General features: G+C 47.3%; 1 protein-coding gene across 2 annotated transcripts in view; it reads left to right on the top strand.

The window, feature by feature from the left end:
- Nucleotides 1-23,499, top strand: part of Stk38l (serine/threonine kinase 38 like) — a 52,162-nt gene extending 28,663 nt beyond the window's left edge. For both annotated transcript variants that reach the window (XM_075982267.1, XM_075982268.1), the window contains exons 2-13: nt 2,457-2,601; nt 3,769-3,820; nt 10,732-10,854; nt 11,272-11,355; nt 12,174-12,297; nt 13,310-13,464; nt 14,190-14,292; nt 14,464-14,525; nt 17,866-17,983; nt 18,492-18,615; nt 20,694-20,789; nt 22,493-23,499. In XM_075982267.1, the coding sequence (XP_075838382.1) occupies nt 2,468-2,601; nt 3,769-3,820; nt 10,732-10,854; nt 11,272-11,355; nt 12,174-12,297; nt 13,310-13,464; nt 14,190-14,292; nt 14,464-14,525; nt 17,866-17,983; nt 18,492-18,615; nt 20,694-20,789; nt 22,493-22,712 (1,395 nt within the window). In that variant the 5' untranslated portion in view covers nt 2,457-2,467 and the 3' untranslated portion in view covers nt 22,713-23,499. The remainder of the gene's footprint in view (nt 1-2,456; nt 2,602-3,768; nt 3,821-10,731; nt 10,855-11,271; nt 11,356-12,173; nt 12,298-13,309; nt 13,465-14,189; nt 14,293-14,463; nt 14,526-17,865; nt 17,984-18,491; nt 18,616-20,693; nt 20,790-22,492) is intronic.
- The last annotated feature ends 1,475 nt before the right edge of the window (nt 23,500-24,974 follow it).

The following is a 24,974-nucleotide window of genomic DNA, read 5'->3' as shown; positions in this document are numbered from 1 at the left end:
GGATTTTGTAGTCCTGGAGTAGTGCAGTTTGCTCTTGCCTGTTTTTTTTTTTGCTGGGGTGTTGTCTTCTCAGCTGGAGATTTCCCTGTGCATGGTCATTGTTGCCACAGGAAAGACACACAGAAAGTATCCTGACATTTTTAGGAATTGCGCTTGGGTGGAGCTTTTGAGGTCCCTTGCCCCCAGACAGTGTTCATTGAGAAAAGTAACTGGCCCTTGCTTCCTTAAGCTATGAAGGCCTGTGAGCCCGGGTTTCATGTGCTCCCAGGATGCTCTCCAGGGCACTGCCTGTACCCTTGAGGGTGCACACATGCTGACATACGAAAGCTGGCAGGTTTTGCCCCAAGCATCTTTCTTAACTGTAATCTAGGTTTCTTAAATTTACTGGAAATTTTGATTCTTTGGTCTACCCCGCCACCGCCCCAACACACTCTCCAGTCCTGACAGCAGACGTGCTTTGGGAGATGCTGGCTTGTGACATGGTTCTTTCTCTTCCCTGCTTTGCTTTTCCCACATCCGATCTCGAAGCAGAACTTGAGCCCTGGGTTTCTGAGGTTTTAAAATACGCTTTTGCTTAGGGTTCAGTTAAAGCGAAGTCCTTACAGACCTTGCGGCTGTGACAGTTCTTGGGACACTTTCTATTATTGTTGATTTTTGAGGAAATACTGTTATATCAGGCAGCAGCTTATTTTTGAATAAGCTACGTGCCGTGCTCACAGAGGCGCCTTGGAGTGAGACATTCCTATTTCCATGGGTTTGCTGGGCTCAGCCTCACATGGCCTTAGGCCTGTGGAGTCAGCAGAGCACAGGTTGCAATCTCTTGGGAACAGTGACTGGGGTCAGACCTTATGATCCGGGCGGATCAGAACTGTGTTTCTGACCCCTCGTGTCAGAGAACCTTGCTTTCTTCCATCTCTTTCATCCCTTCTGCTGCTCTTATTTAGGAAGTGGCCCCCAATTATTCATGACTGTCTGCTCTGTGTCAGATATGATACCGTGGTGAATCGGGGAGACAGAGCCCAGTGAAGTTCTAGTTTAGAGCAATGGGCGAGAGATTGGCAGCGACACACACCAGTGCCTGGGCTGTAGATTTAGAGACCACCCACCAAAGAATGAGCAGTGTCTTCTCATAGAGAAGGTAAGGTTAGAGACACGGTGGAGCCGCAGAGTCAGCAGGTTCCCCACATCTGAGTGGTTTAAGGGAGGTCCTGTGAGGGACTGTAGGCTTGAGGGAGCAAGTTGGAATTGAGTCCCGACTCCACACCCCTAAGCAAGGGCTGGGGTCCGCGTCTCGTTGCGGAGCTAACCCATCTGCAGAGCAGCTCTGTGGGGAGTGTGAGGCTCACATAGCACTATATGCTGTGCGGTACACGGTCTGCTGAATTCCACGAGACAAGGGGAATGAGAGCTCACCGTGTTTAAATCTCACACTTCCTGTCTGTGTCTGATGAACAGGAGTTCTTTGTTTCTTCCTATCCTTGGCTTTGAACTCTGCCCAGGTCTGCAGGCAGAAGCCTGTGTCTTCATGTCTTCCAGTAGTGGGTGGTGCAAGGTTTGCGGGGAGTGCTGGTTGGCTCAGTGGAACTTGAGGGGTGCTCACTTGGCAAGCCATCTCTTGTGCAGTATGATCTGTTAGGACCCTCTTCCAGGTACCAAAACGCCTTTATATATGAGCTGCTCTTGTCTTTCTGGCTCATCAGAATTCGGTAAAATTGCCTTCCTATGGGTCGGAATGACCTTCATGTCAGTGGTTTGTCACCGTTTGTCACAGTTGGCACTCGGGTTTCTCTGAGCAGACAGGTATCACTCGCAGCTAATTCATTTATTTTTATATTTACTGCCTGGTTTTCAAAGGCATTTGAGCTTCATTTTAAAATGAAATGTACCTTATAGTCTGGAGAAAATGCTACATAGTGCCGTACCATAAATGGAATTTGGAATGAAAAGAGCATTCGTGACCCCGTCCTGAAAACATACGCCTGCGTAGAGTGCTGGTGCCCGCACGCATGTTTGGTAGGACACCACTGAAAACACGTCCTATCTTAAGAGACGTGGAACTGCTGGCAAAATCTTACAGAGTTTGACAAGTGGTCGACAAATCAGCAAAGTGGACCCAGCATTGCGGCCTTTCGTGAGCTAGCACACCTGTTACCGTGTACACTGCTGCCTGTGCGTCTTTCTGTAATTAGCTCTGGTTTTTCCAGGACAGAATTAGTTTCTCTGGCTTTGGGACCCGTGCATCTTTGGGGTGGTTAGTGCTGGTGTCACAGGGTGGTGTTACATACCCCCCGGCTTGCATCTGTTTGTTATTAGTTTTGTATTATTATTAAGAAATCTGGGTTGTTAGTTAATTATTCTTAGTAGAAATTAAACATTTTTAGAGTTTGATAAAAAGAAATCGGCAGTTTGTTTTTTAAAAAACCACTGAAGAACTTGCTTTTACTATGTCATTTCAGTTCCAGTTACTATGGCAATGACGGCAGGGGCAGCAACCACCTTTCCTATGAGCAACCATACCAGGGAGAGAGTGACTGTGGCCAAGCTCACACTGGAGAATTTTTACAGCAACCTGATTTTGCAGCATGAAGAGAGAGAAACCAGGTACAGTGAAGGCTGAGTGTGGCTTAGTTTTCTGTGGCTGGATGGGAGCCCTGGCTTCTGTTACATGTTCTGCACTGACAGTACACCTGGTTGCTGGGTTTGTTTCCTGGGTTCCCCGAGTCTTGTGCACATACGCTGGTGTCCCACATCACTTGTTTAACACAGATCTTTGCAGCCGTGGCGTTGTGGTATGCCTTTGTGCGTTTCTCTAGAGAGATGGCTTTAGAAACCAGAGAAATGTATGACATCAGTGGTGCTGCAGGGCATTATTGGGCACAGAGAAATAAGAACGGTGTGTCATTCTGCCTCAGTGAAACCTGGAGTGTCGTAAGACAGCTAGTGTACGCGAGATGCTCTGTGGGAGTGGGGAGTGACGGTAGGGAACCAAGGGAGCACTTCCCAAATGACAGTGACATTTGACCAGGAAGAACATCGTTCACACATGATGAGAGGAAGTGGAGGAGGTGGAGCAGGACGCACCGGGTCTCAGCATCCTGGGCTGGGCTCTACCACAGGGCAGTGTCCTGGAAGGGGCCCGTCTGCTCCTGCTTATTCTGCAGGGGAAAAAAAAAACTGGAACTCAACCCCGAGCAGCCCTGACAGCCGTCTCATGATAGCAGGCACAGAGGCCAGCATGAGATCTCACTCTGAGGCTGGGCCTGGGGAATAGAACACAAGTGAGATCCAGCAGCAGGCACGCCTGAGATACGTACTGAGAAGTAGTCCCTGGTTTCGTTACCATCACTGGCTGCTGAGTCTCCAGCAGAGTTTAGATGCAGTTGTAATGAGTTTTCCATCAGGAGGAAGGGAGGGAGTGGTCTCAGCACTGATTTGAAAAGGAGCTTATCTTCCGGTGTGTTCTTAGGAGTAGCAGATAATAAAGACTGTGGTAGCTGATCCTCAGTCCTTGACCCCATTTGGGTAAAAATCCTTGACCCGACTTGGTCTTCTGTTGTGTAATCCAAAGTAAAAGCTTTGGTCAGTATGAAAATGCTGAATCTAAGTATCTCAGAAAAGAATCCCGATCGTAGTGAATAGTTGGATCTTGGTCCAATGTGAAAGATTTTCTTAGCACACGCCCAGTGATTGGCTTGGATAAATAACTGTAGTTCTCAAATGGAAATAAGAATATTTTAGAAAGTCTAATTATTTTTTCCTTTGGAAAAGGCAGAAGAAATTAGAAGTGGCCATGGAAGAAGAAGGATTGGCAGATGAGGAGGTAACGTAACCGTCTGTACTAATGGTGTTGGCTGACTGTGTGACTTGGCTGTACTAGCTTTCTCCATCTGAATATGACTTCTTACTGTGTTGCCTTTGTGGGTACCTTAGGAGGAGATGGCCTTTGTCCTCAAGAACATCACATTTGCTGAATACCATCCACAGCGTTCTGGGTGTATGGGACAGGGTTAGGTGCTGGACACTGCCCATCGACTGTGTTCTGTGTGGGACGGGGGCAGGCTCTGGACACTGTCCATTCACCGTGCTCTGGGGCTGGCTCTAGACCTGCCTGTTGATTCCATCGTCTTACACTTTTTTCTGAATATTTTTTTTTAATGGTTTACTCCCTAAATAGGCTCTCTTGCATCTCACTGATGTCTTGAAATGGTCTCTTCCTCCTGTCCCCAGTTTTTCTGCACTCTGCAAACAAGTCTGGCTGACTGTCCTTCTTGACTGTGATGGCTTCAGCGAGATGTCATGCTCCCTACACCGCCCCCCTGCACAGTCCCCGCCCCTGCCCCTGCATTCTCCTCACCCCCAGCCTCTGTGTTTGTGTGCTCGGTTCCTGATGCTGTTTGGGAGGCTCAGGAGATGTGGCCTTGCTGGGGGAAGTGTGCCACTGGAGGCTGACTTTGGGAGTTCCAAGAATCACCATTTCAGGTGTGCGCTCTCGGCTTCCTGCTTCTGCTGCCGTGCCTTGGGACTTGAACCTCTGGAACTGTGAGCACAGCAGCGTCTCTCAGGAGTTACCTTGGTTGTGGTGTTTCATCCCAATAGAAGGGTAGTTAATACCATGCAGTGCAGGCTTCTTTACTAGTGGCTGTTTCTCTCTGGCCTTAGCTCTTGGCATCCCATCCAGCAGTGACCAATCCCGAATTGCTGTGACTTCTCTCTGCTCATCTGTGGCCCTTTCCAGGTGCTATTTCTGCCTCTTGAAGCTCGCTCTCCTCCCCAGCATCTCGCTTCACTGGGAAATCCTCCCTGATAGCTCAACTGCCTGCCCTACATTCTACACAGGCACTCTTTCTGTCCTTGTGATAGTCTGAGGTCAGCGTCTTCCCAGAGACAGAGACTGCATCCTGCCTCACCCAGCATCGCATCCCAGAGCATGCAGAGGGCCGGAATGGATACTTAGGTAGTGGTGGGCAGTGGGCTTCCCTGCTGGAGCCAGAATCTTAGGTAGTGGTGGGCAGTGGTTTGAGTCCCAGCAGCCCCCCTTCCAACAAGTAAAAAATACATATACATCATGGAATATAGCAACTTTGAAAATACACAGATACCCCTTCCCCCCCATACAGGAGCTCAGAAAAGGTTTTGTGGAGAACGTAGCAGCTGATTTGAATCTGAACTGATGAGCAGAGTTTATTTCATGGACTGGCACTGTGCATGCAGAATAGCGAGTGTGTTAAAGAGGGCAGTAGGAAGGGAAGGAAATTTGAAGGCGCGCAAAACTAGCTTTAGGGCAGAAAAAAGGCTTTATTCTCCAGATGAGAAAGAGTCACAGCCTAGGCTGACCGACCCTCAGAGGTCAGCAAGGGGCCTGAAGTGAAGACGCTGACCACCAGGTGAGGCTTGGAGCCCAGTGAGCTACAGCGCCCACAGCTTCCTTTGCTGTGAGTGCCCTGCTGTCTGACATCCTATGGAGGCTAGGGAAGGTTAAGGTTATTTACATAAAATTAATAAGTATCCAAAAACCCTGTTTTATCTTGTTAAATTTTAGTGAGAGGAGTAATTTAAGGGCTGCATCCTAGTCCATAGAGAAAGGCAAGGACATCTCCCTTAGTTTTCCTCATTAACATTATAGCTCTAATGATTGGGCTCACACAGAATTTTTTTTTTTTTGAGTTTCAAGACAGGGTTTCTCTGTGTAGTTCTGGTTGTTCTCTAACTTTCTCTGTAGACCAGGCTGGTCTTGAGCTTAGAGATCCTCCTGCCTCTGCCTCCCAAGTGCTAGAATAAAAGGCGAGCACCACCACTGCCTGGTCAATAAAGAAATTTTAAACACAGGATCTTAATTTAAAGTCTAGGGAAAGATTGCCAGAATAGATGCCCCGCCAAGCACAGTGGATACTCCATACATTGAAGGACAACTTGCAGGATATAGCAGGACCCTGACACAGGGGAGAAAGGAAAGGGAGGAGGTGGAGGAAGAAATAGGTTTTGTTTGTTTGCTTGGTTTTGGTTAGTACATTTGTTCTTCCCGCTCTTGTTAATGAAGACGTGCCGTTTGTCAGAGCTCAGAGCTCAGATCTGCTGTGTTAGAGACAGGGTACAGAGCAGTTGCCCTTCTGTTAGCCCAGTGTGGCCAGGCTCCAGTTGTATAAGATCTGGAAGTCTGGGCTTTGTCTAAATATTTTTAAGCTACTTTTAGAAATGTTGCCAAGTGATAAAAGAGTTTTAAAACCAACTTGGGAGTCCAGAACTGCCTGGGAAAGTCTGTTTGTAGCGGCCCTTGGCGCCCCCTGGTGGACGCTAATGTTTTTCTTAGTTCTTGTAAATAAACTTGCAGAAAACGTCAAATCATTTTGCTTCTTAAAGTTGTTGGCTAGTAATATATGTTTTTAACCATCCCACTTTTTCTGTGGAGATCGTTTAAAATCCCTGTGTGTTTATTTTAGGCTCTGTGCTTGGACTTTGATTATGTTGTGTATAAAACAAAACAAATTCAATTTTAGTATTAGAATTTCTTGTTTCTTCAAAAAGTATAAACCTAAAATTTTCTTATGCGTGTGTGTGTGTGTGTATGTGTGTGTGTGTGTGTGTCGGGTGCATGTGAGGCCAAAGGACAGCCTGGGTGTCAGTCCAGTGCTGTCTGCTTCCCTGTTGACCTGGAGGTCAGTAGGCGAGGCTGCTTGGCCAGCTGGCCTCAGAGCTCCACCTGTCTCTGCCTCCCCAGTGCTGAGATAAGTGTGTGCCTCCATACCTGGCCTTTTTGCATAAACCATGGGGACTAAACTCGGGGCCTTGTATCTGCAAGATAAGCACTTTACCAACTGAGTTTCCTTCAAGTGTGGCTTTTCCTTAGTCCATTCTGTAATAGAAGATGTCTGTGCAGTGGTCCACGGGTGAGCTGTGGGGTCCTTAAACTGTGTGTGGCTGTGTACAGCCGTGGCTGATATGACGTGGTTAGCTGAGCCCTGTAATATCTCAGAACTCTGAAATATTTTAGCTGCTTTATAGACACTTGAGCTTGCTGCAGACTGAGAATCTGATCCCTTCAGAAAGGAATGGAGTCTCTAATCCCAGCCCTGGGGAGGGAGATGCAAGAGATTGCCAGCTACAAAATGGGATTGCCTCAAAACACAGGGACAGGATATTTGTTAATTAACAAGAGTCATCAAAAATGAATGCTTATTAATGGGAAAATGAAAATAAGTGATTTAAGCTGCAGGAGAGAGCTGTGAAGAGTCGTCTGTCTCTGGTCTTACCTTAGTAGGGGAAAGGAAGGACTAGCACAGGGCTCTTGTTTCAATACACATTCTGAGCACATACAGTAAGTGCTGCTCATGGCTTTAAAAATGTGACATTGCGTCAGCTACCACTGGACTGCAGTGCTGCCTGACGGGCTAAAGTCACTGCATAGCTTGTCCTGGGCCCAGGGTTCTACTGTGGTGCCCTGTTGTTGAAGGGCTGTGTGCTGGCAGACAGGAGAACCTGTCAGAAACTCAGTGCTTGTAAGTTGGTGCTGTTGTTGCTGTTTTGGGTTTTTAGCAGACTCTTGTCTGCAGATCCTCAGCACATGTGCATATATTATGTGCAATTTGAAATTAAAACAAGCGCTTTTATTGCCGTGCGGTATACAGTGCTATAGTGCCACCAAGTGGCCTTTAAGAGAAAACTCTGGTTCTGGACCTTAAATGAAGGTAAAGTCCCAGAGCTGCCACCCCATGCACAGAGCAGCGGGTGCTGGGTTCCTGGGAGAGGGGAGCACATGGGACGCACTGGGCTGTGCAGGCCATCTCTGCTTTTGTAATGATGCAGATGTAGTTGTCTGTTTGTTATTCTTCACTCTGTGGGGGCCGCCACCCAGCTCTAAATAAATACACAGAGACTTGTTCTGACTTATTAACGCCCGGCCTTAGCTTGGCAAGTTTCTAGCCAGCTTTTCTTAAATTATTCTGTCTACCTTTTGCCTCTGGGCTTTTACCTTTCTTTAATCTCTATCTCTTTCTTTTCTTCTTACTCTGTGGCTGACTGTGTTGCTAGGTGACGGGCCCCTGGCATCCTTCCCTCCTCCTCCCTTTCCCCTCCTCCCTTGCTTCCCTCTTCTGTTTACTCCCTCTGCATGTCTGCCTCACCTGTCCTGCCTGGCTGTTGACAACTAAGCTTCTTTATTAGACCAGTCAGGTGTTTCAGGTCCAGAACTAGAGACTTATTCTTACTCAGCTTTTCTTAATTTTAATTATCCCATCTATCATTTGCCTCTGAGCTCTTACCTTTCTCTATTTTATATTCCTTCCTTTCCTTCTTACTCCGTAACTGGTTGTGTAGCTGGGTGAAGCCACAGCATAAATGAATATAACACATCTTAAACTAATATTCCACAGCATATAAACATAAATGTGATTTTAGCTGCATTTGTCTATTTAAAGGATTAAAGTTTCCAAAGCACCAAGATAAGTCCAGTCTGTTTTTAAAGTAACACATAAAAAGCAATATTTGATAAATCTTCATTTCCTTTATTGCCTGGTTCCTACCCAAAGATACACACACACACACACACACACACACACACACAAAACAGACACACACAAAACAGACACACCACAAATCAAACTGGAGGCTGGAGAGGTGGCTCAGTGATTCAAAGCACTGGCTGCTCTTGCAGGGGCCCCAGATTTAGTTCATAAGACTTACGTGACAGCTCACAGCCAATTGTAACTTGAGTTCCAGGGGATCTGACACCTTTTTCTGACCTGTGGACACCAGGCATTCACATGGTACACAGACGTACATCCAGGCAAAATATCCTTATACATAAAATAAATGTAAAATAAAAAAATCAGTGTATCTTCATTGACCTGTGTGAGCTGAAGAAGTTTATTGCTTTGCTCCTACCTCTGCTACAAGTATTAGAGTCCTGTTTTGATGGTACACAGACTTAGTTAGACACCTAACTCTACAACAGACAAGCTGAGTGGCTCTGCTTGGAGTAGTGTGCCGAGCTGATGGAGTGTTAGGACTTGTGTCCTGAGCTCAGCCTCTGAACGGTTGATGGGGTCCCTCAGACATGGGCAGGAGTGGATACCTGTAGTGGCTTTGTTTCCCATTGTGTGCTGCTGCTTCTGGGAACGGTCCCTGTGTCATGGACTTGATTTTTTTATTAGGTGAGGAGCCAATGAGGTTACAACAAGAAAGTGAATGATTTCTAAATGCAGCATTTGGGTATTTCAAAATATTGCTTAGAAATAGTTCCTATTTTATTATCTTTGCTGAATCAGAGTGTTACTGTGTTAGTATTGACTTGGATGGGTTTGTTTTCTGTTTGTTTGGTTGGTTTTTGGTTTTTTGTTTTTTGGGTTTTTTTTTTTTTGGCGTGCACCTTTTTTTTTTTTAAATTGATTTCTATTGAGCTCTACATTTTTCTCTGCTTCCCTCCCTGCCTTTCCCCTCCCCTTCAGCCCTCCCCCTAGGTCCCCATGCTCCCAATTTACTCAGGAGATCTTGTCTTTTTCTACTTCCCATGTAGATTAGATCTATGTAAGTCTCTCTGAGTGTCCTCATTGCTGTCTGAGTTCTCTGGGATTGTTATTTGAGACAGGGCATCCCTATAGTCTTGGCTGACCTGGAACTCCCTGATACCCCCCTGCCTCTGCTTCCTGAGTGCGGGGATGGAAGGTGTGTGCCACCATTCCCAGCTAGCTTGGATATTTTAATGATACTTTGTAATTTCATGTCCTTAGAAAGTTATATGAACTTTCATGCAGTTTGCTGAAATTTATGCAAGAATCAGTTTTATTCTAAGTAAATCTCCATGGAAACACTGCTGTTGTGTGACTTTGCAGGTCACAGGGTTCCGCAGCTGTGACAGCACCTGGGAAAGTAAATTAATTGGAGCAGATTTGCTGACAAAGTAAAAATAAGTTGCCTGAGGAAGTAGAGCCTGGCTACAGATGCCTGTAATCCCAGCACTCAGGAGCTGGGGCAGGAGGACAGCCGTGAGTTTTAGTCAAGCCTGGGCTACTCAATGATTCTGTCTCAAAAATAAGTAAATAACACATATCAGAATACTCATGGCATTTGCATTATCTAATATTTATTTTTGTGAGTTAAGTTACCACTCACAAGGCAACAATGTACACATATAATAAAGAGGTTAAGATGATGTAGTCTACTTGAAAAGCCTACTTCTAATGTCTGCTTTCAAGGTACATACTTAAAAGTTGTTTTAAAAATGTTTTCTTATTACTGTTGTATTCTTCCCTTGCTTAATAAATACTTGGCATTGGCAAATCGATTACAGAGAAACATTTAATTAAGATACCATACCTTTCTCCTGCCATTTATTTAAAATGATATGTTCATGAGTGAGTGCAGCTTTGTGCAGGAGAGCGCAGGGCCTGAGGAGGCCAGCGCCACCTGATGCCCTGGAGCTGAGTGTGGCTGCTGGAGGCGGCTGCAGCCTCTGCAAGAAAATCACAGTCTTAGCCACTGAGCTGTCTCTACAGCTGCTCTGCCTTTGTTGGTTTTCCAAGCTTTCTCTGTATCCCTGGTTGTCCTGGAACTCACTCTGTAGACCAGGCTAGCCTTGAACTTACAGAGATCCACCTGCCTCTGCCTCCCCAGTGCTGGGATTAAAGGCTGCACCACCACCACCTGTCTTTGTTTTTGTGTGTGTCATCTTTTGACATTATCCATGCCTTTGAAACAGCTTTTCTTTAAAATAATCTTTTCAAATTCTATTTTTGATAGAAAAAGTTACGCCGATCACAGCATGCTCGTAAAGAAACAGAATTCTTACGCCTCAAGAGGACCAGACTTGGCCTGGATGACTTTGAGTCTCTGAAGGTGATCGGGAGAGGAGCTTTTGGAGAGGTGAGCTGCCTTGTTCACGTCACCACTGTTGAGAGTGGATGCTGTACTGTGTTGAAATGTAGTTCCTAGGCTCCAAGGTCACAGGTCAGTTGCTAAGAGTGCTTGCCTAGTATCTGCAAAGCCCTGCTTTTGACTCCGCCCCATTGAAACCAGGTGTGATGGCACACCTCTGCATCCTCAGCACTTGGTAGATGGAGGTGAAGGGTCAGAAGTTCAAGGTCATTCACAGCTAATAGTAAGCTCAAGGCCAGCCTGTCAAGGCCAGCCTGGGCTACACTAGACCCCTGCTCCATGCGTGTGTGTGTGTGTGTGTGTGTGTGTGTGTGTGTGTGTGTGTGTGTGATGTTATCAATGGTAAATTCCAAGGCTCAGTAAAGGAAGCTACTCTCCTGTCCAACACTTATGTCTGTGCTCTAGGTGCGGCTGGTCCAGAAGAAAGACACAGGGCACATCTACGCCATGAAGATCCTGAGGAAAGCAGACATGCTCGAGAAAGAGCAGGTGTGTCTCCCCACCGTGCGGTGCCAGGGGCCTCTGTGAGAGGACTCAGAGCAGTGCTGGTGTTGGAAATTGTAGAAAGAAATCCAGCTTACTAGATATTACTAAATTTATAGTCTGTTTTAGTGTTTTCAATGCGTAGGTTCAAATTCCAGTTTCTCCAGCTTTATAAACTCTGTGTTAGTTTGCACAGTTGCTATTAGAAAACAACAGAGCCAGGCGGTGTGGAGCACACCTTTCTTTAATCTCAGCACTCGGGAGGCAGAGACAGGTGGATCTCTGTGAGTTCCAGGCCAGCCTGGTCTACAGAGCTAGTGCCAGGACAGGCTCCAAAGCTACAGAGAAACCCTGTCTTGAAAAACCAAAACAAGAAAAAGAAAGGAAGGAAGGAGGGAGGGAGGAAGAAAGAAAACAAGAAAACAACACAGGCTGGGGCCTCAGACAACAGAAGCCATTACTTTCTCTTGGTTCTGTTCAAGGTCAGAAAGTTGGGTAGGTTTTAGTTTCTGATGGTTGCTGTCTCCGCTGCCTTCCTTTGGGTACCACACTCCCTCTCCTGGTGACTGCTGGGAGAGCAGACACAGGATCCCATGGGCACTCCTGCCTCCTGCTACCTCCTCCTGTAGGAACACCAGCCCATCCTAGCAGACAGGAATCCACCGACGCTGCAGGGTTAGAGAATCTGCTCACCCGTGAGGCTAAAGTAAATGGTTCCCTTGGTTCTGCATATTTAGCGAGCACACGAGTGTCTGTGCTCCTGCATGACTGGTAGGGACGGGTCGTTGGAACGGGTCAGTTACCTCTTCAAAACACTCATGTAGGTGGCTCACATCCGAGCAGAGAGAGACATTCTGGTGGAAGCAGATGGTGCCTGGGTGGTGAAGATGTTCTACAGCTTTCAGGACAAGCGGAATCTCTATCTGATCATGGAATTTCTTCCTGGAGGTGAGTAGCAGTGGCGGACAGACCCGAGTTCAAAGGCACAGGCAGTAATCATATCAGCTAGTTTTACTACCAACTTACTGAGTTTATACACAGCCACCAGTTTTCAGTATTTACTTCCAGAGTAGTGGAAGGTGATCTGGCCACAAATCATGTCACTTTGAAGGAGTTGGGATGACATTTTATATGCCCCTATTGTGTGTTCATTGCAGCACACTGTAGAGTTAAGGAAATAGCCTGTATTCCGAAAGACAGAATTCTGTCCCTAGGTGGGCCTGTTCACTCTGTCTGTCTGTCTAGTGCACTGTAGAGTTAAGGAAATAGCCTGTATTCCGAAAGACAGAATTCTGTCCCTAGGTGGGCCTGTTCACTCTGTCTAGCGCACTGTAGAGTTAAGGAAATAGCCTGTATTCCGAAAGACAGAATTCTGTCCCTAGGTGGGCCTGTTCACTCTGTCTAGCGCACTGTAGAGTTAAGGAAATAGCCTGTATTCCGAAAGACAGAATTCTGTCCCTAGGTGTGCCTGTTCACTCTGTCTGTCTAGCGCACTGTAGAGTTAAGGAAATAGCCTGTATTCAGAAAGACAGAATTCTGTCCCTAGGTGGGCCTGTTCACTCTGTGCTCACCTCTGCTCCGCCCACGATAACAGCACGTGCTCCCCACCGACACCACTGCATGCACATTGTAGGCTGGTTTGAGGTACGGGGCAAGTCATAAACCTGCAAATCTGGCACGGTCTGTACATAAGAAGGAAGTCTGCAGAGGGTCCCCTTAACTGAGTGTGGGCTACCACACGCCCATCACGGCAGCACTAGGATTCCAGACAGTTGCTGGCATTCGTGAACAGTGGGCCTGCGACTGAGGCTTCTGGTCTCACACCAGCAAAGGTGAAAGCTATTGACCCCTGTGGTGAGCAGAGCAGGAGGAGGTGTGAGGACAGTGAGAACCTGGGCTGGGTGCAGGGAGAGGAGCTGCATCACCGGTCTGCAGTCTCTGGGCCCTCTGCCTCGCGCAGGTGACATGATGACGTTGCTGATGAAGAAGGACACCTTGACAGAAGAGGAGACGCAGTTCTACATCTCAGAGACTGTCTTGGCGATCGACGCCATCCACCAGCTGGGCTTCATCCACCGGGACATCAAGCCAGACAACCTCTTATTGGATGCCAAGGCATGTGCGGAGCCAGCAAGTCCTCGGGCTTCTCATGCTATGAGAAACCGCCAGCTCCTGGCTGCAGACAGCAGCCATAGTTAGGTTGTTTGGGGGTTAACTAAGTTTTTTTTTGTAGAAGGCACGAAAGTGACTGTTCTGGAATAACGTCACGGGAAGTGGCTCTTGAAAAAAAATCTCCATTTTCCATTATTTATTTATTTATTTTGGGTTTTTTGAGACAAGATTTCTCTGTCACTTTGTTGCCTGCCCTGGAACTAGCTCTTGTAGACCAGGCTGGCCTCGAACTCACAGACATTCTCCTGCCTCTGCCTCCCAAATTCTGGGATTAAAGGCATGCGCCACTACCGCCCGGCTCCATTTTCCATATTTTAAAAATCATCAAACATGCATAACCTCATGTTTCCAGCTATCTGTGTTTTTTTTAAAGATTGATTTATTTATTATGTATACAACATTCCTTCCATGTATGCTTGCATGCCAGAAGAGGGCACCAGATCTCATTATAGATGGCTGTGAGCCACCATGTAGTTGCTGGGAATTGAACTCAGGACCTCTGGAAGAACAGTCATTGATCTTAACCTCTGAGCCATCTCTCTAGCCCCCCAGCTATCTGTGTTTTAAGTTAAGAATTCTTATAATGATTGCATTAAAGGAGTTTATAATAAGGCTTTTCCATTTTCACAGTTAATGTAATTTGACTTGACTGGAATTTGTCGTTTTAGGGACACGTAAAGTTGTCTGACTTTGGTCTGTGCACGGGACTGAAGAAAGCACACAGGACTGAATTTTATAGGAACCTCTCACACAACCCCCCAAGCGACTTCTGTGAGTTCGCCTGTCTCCTTTGGTTAGAAATTTGTAGTTCTGAACCCTAGTTCTGCGAGGAAGCAAGGCTCCCTCCTCCCCTGAGTTGCCCGTGGTGTAGATGATTTGGGGTGCGGTTCTATATTTTGCCAGTTTGCCCCTCTGACTGCAGTTCTGTCTTGTTGAAATCAGCGTTTCAGAACATGAACTCCAAGCGGAAAGCGGAGACGTGGAAGAAGAACAGGAGGCAGCTGGTGAGTGGCCCAGCAGACTCAGACTCGGGTGTCTCCTTCCCAGGCAGAGCAGGATGGGGACCCTTCTGGGTTCAGCTGTGCCTGCCCGAGGCCCTAGGGTCACCAAAGGTCAGCGGGGACACACTGTCCATCCTCTCCTGCCAGTGAAGGTTAAGGACCAGACACTTGTGGGAGTGAGCAAAGCGACAGTGTGTTTTGTTAAGGAGGATTTCAGAAAAGCGAGAAGCTTGGTAGAGTCGGGGATGGGTGGCTCCTGAGAGAAGAAGCTGCCGAGATTCCTCTGTTAGGGCTGTGGCAGAAACTGGTTGCGGAGGCTGGACAGTTGTCTGGGCTGTCATGGGCTGAGCCTGTGTCTCCTCCCCCTGGCCCAGCCAGGAGCTGAACATGGATTCCTCTCATGCCGCCCACGCATTTAGCCGTGGCTGAAGCCACGCTCTGTTGTCTGCAGCCTTGCTAGCTGCTGCCCACGATGGTCACCACTGGGCACTTGACTGGCCTGCTGGCCTCCACCTTGCAGGATTACACTACGCTGTTGGTTTCCGTGGCCTTGGAAAAGACACTGCAGTCTGCTTGGTTAACTGTCTGTGGGGTGGTCTGGGGTCTCCCTCCTGAGACAGGTGGGGTTTCTCAAAGCTGCCTCTTCCTAATCTGAGCTAGAAGCAGGCAGATGTCAAAGGGCAGTAGAGCCCAGCGTACATGGCTGAAGGAGAGGGCCTCACGGAGCGGCAGCCACCACACTGGCCTTTCAGGTCTCATGCCGGATCCCCTGGCCTTTCTCATAACCATAGCCTTGTCCCCTCACCACCTACAGAGAACCACAGAGGAGACATCACCTCTTCTCCTATAGGAGTGTTCTGTAACCTGGGGCGGTGTAACTCCTGTTACAACAACCACCAATCTTTATGGTTAACCAAGCGAACAGGAAGCTTGGGCTGTTGGCAGTGGTGCAGTGCTTCAGTTGGCAATCCTAGCCCCTAATGTTTAATTTCATGGCCGTCTCTCACCCTTTGTAGTGAATATAAGAATTGCTTCTGAGGCCTTTCCTTTTTTCATGTATATGGTTCACAGAGGTGTGAGCGTCTGCAGCTGGGAATTCACTGAGGTGTGAGCGTCTGCAGCTGGGAATTCACTGAGGTGTGAGCGTCTGCAGCTGGGTATTAACTGAGGTGTGAACGTCTGCCCTAGGAATTAACTGAGGTGTGAACATCTGCCCTAGGAATTAACTGAGGTGTGAACATCTGCCCTAGGAATTAACTGAGGTGTGAACATCTGCAGCTGGGAATTAACTGAGGTGTGAGTGTCTGCCCTAGGGATTAACTGAGGTGTGAGCATCTGCAGCTGGAAATTAACTGAGATGTGAATGTCTGCAGCTGGGAATTAAGTGAGGTGTGAGTGTCTGCCCTAGGGATTAACTGAGGTGTGAGCATCTGCATCTGGGAATTAACTGAGATGTGAGTGCCTGCAGCTGGGAATTAAGTGAGGTGTGAGTGTCTGCCCTAGGGATTAACTGAGGTGTGAGCATCTGCATCTGGGAATTAACTGAGATGTGAGTGCCTGCAGCTGGGAATTAAGTGAGGTGTGAGTGTCTGCCCTAGGGATTAACTGAGGTGTGAGCATCTGCAGCTGGGAATTAACTGAGGTGTGAACATCTGCAGCTGGGAATTAAGTGAGGTGTGAGTGTCTGCCCTAGGGATTAACTGAGGTGTGAGCATCTGCATCTGGGAATTAACTGAGATGTGAGTGCCTGCAGCTGGGAATTAAGTGAGGTGTGAGTGTCTGCCCTAGGGATTAACTGAGGTGTGAGCATCTGCAGCTGGGAATTAACTGAGGTGTGAACATCTGCCCTAGGAATTAACTGAGATGTGAACATCTGCAGCTGGGAATTAACTGAGGTGTGAGTGTCTGCCCTAGGGATTAACTGTGGTGTGAGCATCTGCAGCTGGGAATTAACTGAGATGTGAATGTCTGCAGCTGGGAATTAACTGAGGTGTGAATGTCTATAGCTGGGAATTAACTGGGGTGTGAATGTCTATAGCTGGGAATGAACTGGGGTGTGAACATCTGCCCTAGGGATTAACTGATGTGTGAACATCTGCCCTAGGGATTAACTGAGGTGTGAACGTCTGCATCTGGGAATTAACTGAGGTGTGAGCGGCTGCAGCTGGGAGTTAATTAACTGTGGTGTGAACGTCTGCAGCTGGGAATTAACTAACTGCTGTGTGAACATCTGCAGCTAGGAAGGTAGCTCTGACTTTGTTTCCTGGTCTCTTACAGAGTGCCCAGCACATGCAGACACCTCATTTTTCAGTTCTAGTCAGCAATGACAAAGCTGCTGACTCTGTGTTCCTTTGGGGCGTGCTAGACCACAGCCTGGCACCTTTTGCATTTTGGGCTCATTTGCTTATTGGCCCAAGTAGCTGCAAACTTTGATATTCTAGTAAACTTTACCGTTTACAAAGTGTGTCCAGTCGTGCATTAAGGAGAAAAATGTCATTCTATTTTTGAATGTGTCGTTTTAGATAAGATGCTACATCTGAGAAAATATTACAGTCTTCCTATTTTAAAAGGGGAGAAGTGAATACTGCTTAACAACTTATCTGAGGGGCAGGCGTTGGTGCTCCTCTGGAACTCCCTACTTAAGAGGCTGAGGCAGGGGCGTTCTGAGTCCTGAGACCAGCCTGGGCTTCATACTGAGACCCCATGTTAAAATATAAACAAAAACACGGCAGAGGATGTCTGTGTTTCCTACCAAGAGTCATCCTCGTGGGCCAGTGGCTCCCGAGGGAGAAGTGAGAGTTCATCCGTGTCGGTCAGGGGATCCCTTCAGCCCACCAACTGCCAGTTTCCTGTCCCCTGGTCCCTGAAGTGACGCCTGCTGTCACATTTTCAGTGGCTCTACGATAGTGCCCTGTGGAGAGCTGCCAGCTTTAAGGTTCATTTTATAGGATTTGATGTGGATCGAGGAGGAACATGCACATGGCTCCTGATGTAATGTGCTGGAGTTGAGCTCTAAGGAAGGGAGCTTACAGAGTGTGTTTTCTTGGTTTAGCCTCAGGTCAGACTGTTGTAGGTTCTTCCACCTGGAGCTTTGGTGAGCAGAAGCGAGGGCTCCAAGGGTAGCTCATAGGAGCAGTGAGCGGGGAAGTCAGGCCTTGAAGTGGACAAGGGGCTTCTCCTTGGCCCAGAATCCTGTGCTCTGCATGCGGTACCTGACTCAGCACCTGTCAGCCAGCCCTACATGTGACACACAAAGGCACCAATAAGTGAGAACCTCCTCTAGTGAGTGATCCACACTCCTGAGAGGTTCAGAATGCCAGTTTGACAAGCTGCTCCTTTGTAGGCGTATTCCACAGTCGGAACGCCAGACTACATTGCTCCGGAAGTCTTCATGCAGACTGGCTACAACAAACTGTGTGACTGGTGGTCCTTGGGAGTGATCATGTATGAAATGCTGATAGGTAAGTCCTGTTCATGTGTGTGATACATATCTGTTCATGTGTGTGATATGTATCTGTTCATGTGTGTGATACGTATCTGTTCATGTGTGTGATATGTATCTGTTCATGTGTGTGATACGTATCTGTTCATGTGTGTGATACGTATCTGTTTTGGTGTCATCGTTTGAACTTATTACAGCTATTAAAGGCAAAAATAGCAGAGCGTTTTGAATCTGTTTCCCACATTTTTCAGTGTTAAATACGAATTGATAAATACCCAATAAACTGCCCAGGGACCCTATGGCAGGGAGAGAGTCATGTATCTTGGCTTTTTTTTTTATCAAAGGAAGGGTTTAACATGAAGGGTTAAGATGAGACAAGGCGGGACTTGGTTAGTAATGTCACGGTAACTGGTGCACGCTGGTGTCACCTCAGAGCGCTCGGGCTGTTTGTCTCTCGTAGCTCTGTACCTGTAGGTCTGGCTGAACTGATCACCAAAGCTGATACATTCTGTTTCCCTGATGCCCAGGCTTCCCACCTTTCTGCTCCGAGACACCCCAGGAGACATACAGAAAAGTTATGAGCTGGAAGGAGACACTGGCGTTTCCTCCAGAAGTGCCCGTCTCTGAGAAAGCCAAGGACTTGATTCTCAGGTTAGTGACTTAAAACTTCCTAGGGTCCAAATGATCCATTTCTCGGGGGCAGGGCTGATGTGTGGAGGAGAATGCCGCTGATCTGGTCAGTTTAAATAAAGGATTTACACAATTCAAACTTTTAAAAAAGATTTTATCATTTTTATGTGTAAGTATGTGGGTACCACTTGCTCATGGAGGCTAGGAGATCCCTTGGAACTGGAGCCACTTAGTGTGGGTGCTAGGAATTGGACCCAGGTCCTCTGCAAGAGCAGCAAGTGCTCTTAACTACCTGTTTCTCATTCCCTACAAAACGACATGAATGATACAGAGACTTCTTAGTACTGAAATCTTGGCCTATAGCTTAGGCGTGTTCCTAACTAGTTTTTATAACTTAAATTAACACATTTATATTAATTTATGTTCTGTCCTGTGGCATTACCTCTCTTCTACCTCCTGTTTCCTTTCCATGTCTCCTGGCTTCTCCTGCATGCCTAGATTCTCCTCCTCTTCCTTTCTCTCCCTGGAAGTCCCACCCATGCCTCCTGCCTAGCTATTGACAGTTCTACTTTTTATTACCGCAATCACAAAAATAGATCTTCACACGGTGCACAGACACCCCACAGCAGGACACCCCAGTCACAGCACCAGATCTTCACACGGTGCACAGACACCCACAGCAAGACACCCCAGTCAGAGCACCAGATCTTCACATGGTGCACAGACACCCCACAGCAGAACACCCCAGTCACAGCCGTAGGTCTTCACACGGTGCACAGACACCCCACAGCAGGACACCCCAGTCACAGCACCAGATCTTCACACGGTGCACAGACACCCACAGCGGGACACCCCAGTCACAGCCGTAGATCTTCACATGGTGCACAGACACCCCACAGCAGGACACCCCAGTCACAGCCGTAGATCTTCACACGGTGCACAGACACCCACAGCAGGACACCCCAGTCACAGCCGTAGATCTTCACACGGTGCACAGACACCCACAGCAGGACACCCCAGTCACAGCCGTAGATCTTCACACGGTGCACAGACACCCACAGCAGGACACCCCAGTCACAGCCGTAGATCTTCACACGGTGCACAGACACCCACAGCGGGACACCCCAGTCACAGCCGTAGATCTTCACACGGTGCACAGACACCCACAGCAGGATACCCCAGTCACAGCACCAGATCTTCACACGGTGCACAGACACCCCACAGCGGGACACCCCAGACACAGCACCAGATCTTCACACGGTGCACAAACACCCCACAGCGGGACACCCCAGTCACAGCACCAGATCTTTACACGGTGCACAGACACCCCACAGCAGGACATGAAGTGTGACAACCCTTGTGTGTGGCCAGCCGGCAGCATATTGTGTAAAATTATCAAACTGCACATGACCTTCGACCAGCAGTTTTATTTCTAGGATTTAATAGAGCATATAACCACGTAGGGGCAAAGAGTTAGACATGCTTCTTGTGTTATTTTAGTTGTGAAAAGTCGGAACTCAATAAGTCTTCAGCAGCGGCGATGGATCTTACACTCCGATGTCTCCGTACACGGGTCTCAAAAAATCACCTCACAGGAAAACACTGAACAGCATTGAGAAACTTTATTAGTATACTAAGTGGAAAAAAGTCTTAAAATAATCATTAATGTGTCAACACTGTTTTTAATATTATTATGGGAGATGAAGATAAATAGATTCGGAATATTGATGGGATATCTAAATGGTAGATACTTGTGGTGATTTGTATTTTCTCGTTTCTCCCAGAGTAAACTCAGTAAGAAAATGCTTCCTAAAAACATTTGAAGTGATACATTTAGAGTGGTTTTTGTTTTTTTTTTTTTTTTTGGTTTTTTTTTTGTTTGTTTGTTTGTTTTTTGTTTTTTCGAGACAGGGTTTCTCTGTAGCTTTGGTGCCTGTCCCGGAACTAGCTCTTGTAGACCAGGCTGGCCTCGAACTCACAGAGATCCGCCTGCCTCTGCCTCCCGAGTGCTGGGATTAAAGGCAGTGTGCCACCACCGCCCGGCTCATTTAGAGTGTTTTAAGTGAAAGATGTGACTGATGATTGGTTTCCTTTTCCAGATTTTGTACTGATTCTGAAAACAGAATTGGGAATGGTGGTGTAGAAGAGATCAAAGGTCACCCCTTCTTTGAGGGTGTAGACTGGGGACATATCAGGTATGTTCTGAGGCCTGGGCTGAGAAAAATGAGCTTCTTGATTGGTGGTTCGTGTGCCTCTGATTTGTCTAGACCAGAGGTTCTCAACCTGTGGATCATGATTCTTTGGGAAGTTGAATGACCCTTTCACAGGGGTCACCTAAGATCATCAAAACCACACAATTGCATCATGATTTATAGCAGCTGCAAAGATAGAGTTACGAAGTAGCCACGAAGATAGGGTTATGGTTGGGGTCCCCACAGCGCGAGGAGCTGTAAGAAGGCTGCAGCATCAGGAAGGCTGAGAACTGAGGAGAGGAAGCAGTCCTGCCTCGTCTGAGAGCCGTCTGCTGTGCTGCTCTCTATGGGTTCCGGAAACGGTCACAGGACAGGAACGTGTGGTCACAGAGGCCAAGGTTGTGGCTCTTTCCACTCAGTTGAGTCTTAATCAAACTTCCATAATCTTCATGCCCGGGTCTGGAAATTGTGGGTAAGACACCGTGGACAAGGTGTTAAGAGTTCCTCGGGGAAGACGAGAAAGGTACAGTATGTACTCATGAAAGTACTGGGCACAAGACTAACTCTTGGACAGACATGGACGGTACATGCTTTTGCATAATTTTCTAGGCGTAGCACCTGGTAGAGCCTTTAAAAATTTGTGGAAAAATAAAAACCGATAAGGGGTTGAGGTGACTCAGCAGGGAAAGACTGAAGATCTGAGTTCAGTCCCCAGCCCTGTGTGGCAGGAGGAGTGCCAACTCCTGAGTGATGTCCTCTTCTGTGGTGTGTGTGTACGTACGCGCACACGTGTGTATGCGCATGTGCGTGTGTGTGCGCGCGCGTGCATGCGTGCTTATGCGTGTGTGCATTGTAAGTCAATAAACTTAACTTAAAAATTTTAGTAATAATTTCTTTTATCTATTTCTGTAGTTAAATGTTTTTACTATAAGAAAGCATTTTTGTGGAGATGTTTTTTTTAACCTAACCTCTCTGATTGTCTTAAATTCCTACAGTCGACACATTTTTGCATTCAGACCTTATCACAAATGTATGCGTGTCCCCTCTTTTGCAGACAGATATCTGTGTATGCAGATCTTTTCTAGAATTGTAGCCCTGCCTCACTTAGATTGATCTCATTGTCTCCCATATACACGACACCACATAAAATCTTCTCAGTAAATGGCCATCTCTTAACCGGGGTGGTGGCACACACCTTTATTCCCAGCCCTTGGGAAGCAGAGGCAGGCAGATCTCTGTGAGTTCAAGGATAGCCTGGCCAAAAAGTGAGTTCCAGGACAGCCAAGGCTACACAGAGAAAAACTGTCTCAAAAGACAAACGAATAAGTAAAAAAAGTAAAAATTCTTTCTCTTCTAATTTTCCTCTCATTGGGTCTTATTTTTTCACCTTAAAAAAAAAAATAGCGTGAAGGGTTGAGGAGACTGTGTCAGTGGAAGAGTATCGCCTAGCTGTGTTCAGTCTCCAGGACTGCAGGGGAAAGCAAGAGAGTGTCTTCATGCAGAGTGTGAAACTTCCAAATAAAAACAAACGTTTTAGTAAAAAGTCACCTCAGCTATCCTGACACCCACATAGCTGTGTTCAGATGCACAGCAGACACCCTTGGTTTCCTGTCCCGTGCAGTGGTGGGCAGGGCTTTCAAGAACGGTTTGTTGAACAGTTAAGAGTTCAAGAAGATTCACCGTGGCTGATGAATTGTCTTTTTCAGGGAAAGGCCGGCAGCCATCCCGATAGAAATCAAGAGTATCGACGACACCTCCAACTTCGATGATTTCCCTGAGTCTGACATCTTACAGCCGGTGCCGAATGCCGCGGAGCCCGACTACAAATCCAAAGACTGGGTTTTTCTCAATTACACCTATAAAAGGTTCGAAGGGCTGACTCAGCGTGGCTCCATCCCCACATACATGAAAGCTGGGAAATTATGAGTGATGCGCAGCCGAGAACTCAGGTAGCTGCCTCTGCGGGCTGGCGGCGTCAGCACCAGACACTCACCAGCCCGAGGAACTTCTACAGGGTCGGATTCTGAGATTGCTACAGGAATCGCTCGGCTTTTTTTTATTATTATTATTAACTTTATTATACAAGGTACTGGAACAAGGAACGGACATTCCTCCTAACTGCACGGCCTACGTGCATGTTGAGGTCCATCCCGCCATGTGCTGAGCTCCCCACTACAACACTAATCCAGCCAGAGCTGCGTAGCACTGACCGCACTGCGGCAGCCGAGGTCACTCTCGGTGTCTCTGCTTCACTGCAAAGTGCATGAGTCTTGAATCAGTAAAAAGAAAAGGCCATCTGTAGCTGCTGCTAGAACATTCGCCCTGCTGGTTTGGACATCACACCTCTAGGTGAAGACAGTTTCCGTGCCGGTCCTAAGGAACTGAAGGAGAAGCAAGCGTTAGGATTTCCTGTCAGGCGCTCACACAGATCCCGGGGCAGGGAAGACGAGCTTCTGTCAGGGTGAGGACGTGTCTGCCTCCCTCCAGCATCTGCCAAGGTTGACTGTGCTGAGCGGTGGTAGCAACTGTTTCACACACGCAGGGAGACATTTGTGCAAATGTCAGTTACTGTTCTTGTGACATGGGGACTTCTTTTTTAACAAGAGGACAGGCATTATTTTAACAGGGTGATGGTGAGTTGAGTTTCAGAAATGACCATGAAAGCTGCTTGTAGAACCTAGAGTATTTTTATTAAATATTTTTTTAAATGTCAGACTTCTGGTCCTGTCAGTGGACACGTGAAGAGCAGGAGTATGTGTTTCTTCTTTGCTGGTGACGTTCGTTCCCTTCGATAGCGTTAGTGTCATTGTTTGCCAATGAACCAAAGATCCTGAACAGTGGCTGTCAGTGCTGAGTGGAATTCTGCTTTCCAGGGGTGCCACACTCCACGTGACAAAGGCCAGCCCTGTCTGTGGTTAGCTCATCGCTGTGGTTAAAGCCCTCAATGGAGTAAAGGAAGCGAGTACAGGCGGGGGGGGGGGGGGGGTGTTGGAGACTGGGCAGAAAATGTCAGCGTCAAATCCCTTGGGTACTCCCCTAATGATTACATCATCCTATCTTGCTCAGCATCTTGCTTCTGAACTGACTTTCTGAAGAGGTTTAGTTACCTAAGCTGTTGTTGAGAATAACGTCTCAACGAGTGAGTAATGTTTATCCTCTGTGATGGAGGTGGAGCAGGGATTCATTGGGAGCCATGTCTCTCCTGAGAGCGTTGCTTTTGTAGCACCACTGCCGTCTTTCATCAAAGCAGGCCGGACACGGTGGAGAGCTCATCTCACTGATGACTTTAACTAGCTGCCTTAATTTATGCGAGATATATGGGTTTCTGCAACTCACCTGCTTCAAAGGTATTCAGCGGCAAAGGCCCCTGGCTGTGTATGGGGCTTTACTGGTGCAGGGGTGAGTAGGCTGGATACAGAGATCTTGCTGTATTCTCCAGCTCAGATGCAATAACTACCTAGCTACCGCAGGAAGACAGTGTTGTCAAGTGCCGGTAGCTCGGGAGGGTTGGGAGTGCTGTAAAGAAGAATTCCTCAGCTTGTTTCCACCATGTAGGGACAGCGCTTCTCTGACCTCCCTGTTGTGAGAAGCAGGTCTCCTGGGGGTGGAGGCCGTCTGGGATTTCTCAGGAAAGCCTTTCTTAAGCTACTGTCTAAAGTCTGTGCCTGCCGCTTGGAAGCTAAAAATATGAGTCATGGTGCAAATTAAGCAGATAATTTGTAAGATGCCCTGAGACTGACTTGTCCCTTACAGATCCCCGTATCTCAGGTGAATCACGTAATGTAGGAGACAGAAGCCTGTGACATTTTCTCTAGTCTCTAATCGGGTTAAAGAAGGTTTACCATGTACTCCATGGTTTGGGTTTCTCTAAGATAAAGTATGTATAATCCGGACTTAGTGGTTTCCTGTTTTAATACAGTCTTTTGCTTTTTCATTGAAACCTTTGTGTCAAAGCAGTTACTCACAGCTGAGTCTGCAGGCGTGAAAGCCTAGGCTGTCCGGAGGAGCAGCAACCACTTAGCCATAGGTGACCGAGTGGCTGTTAGTTCAGTGAAAATGCAGCTGTGGGACATTAACAGCATTCGTTGGTTGCTAAGGCTTAAGATAGGGCTCGTTTATTCCCACAACAGCACAGCTCTGTAAGACATGCATCGCTTTGTACACGCTGTCCACTGACTCTCGGTGTTT

Source organism: Microtus pennsylvanicus, chromosome 8 (assembly GCF_037038515.1).
Source record: "Microtus pennsylvanicus isolate mMicPen1 chromosome 8, mMicPen1.hap1, whole genome shotgun sequence".
In the NCBI taxonomy this organism is placed as follows: Eukaryota; Metazoa; Chordata; class Mammalia; order Rodentia; family Cricetidae; genus Microtus; species Microtus pennsylvanicus.
The sequence above is the reverse complement of the archived record's forward strand: the minus strand, read 5'-3'. Positions and strand labels throughout refer to the sequence as shown.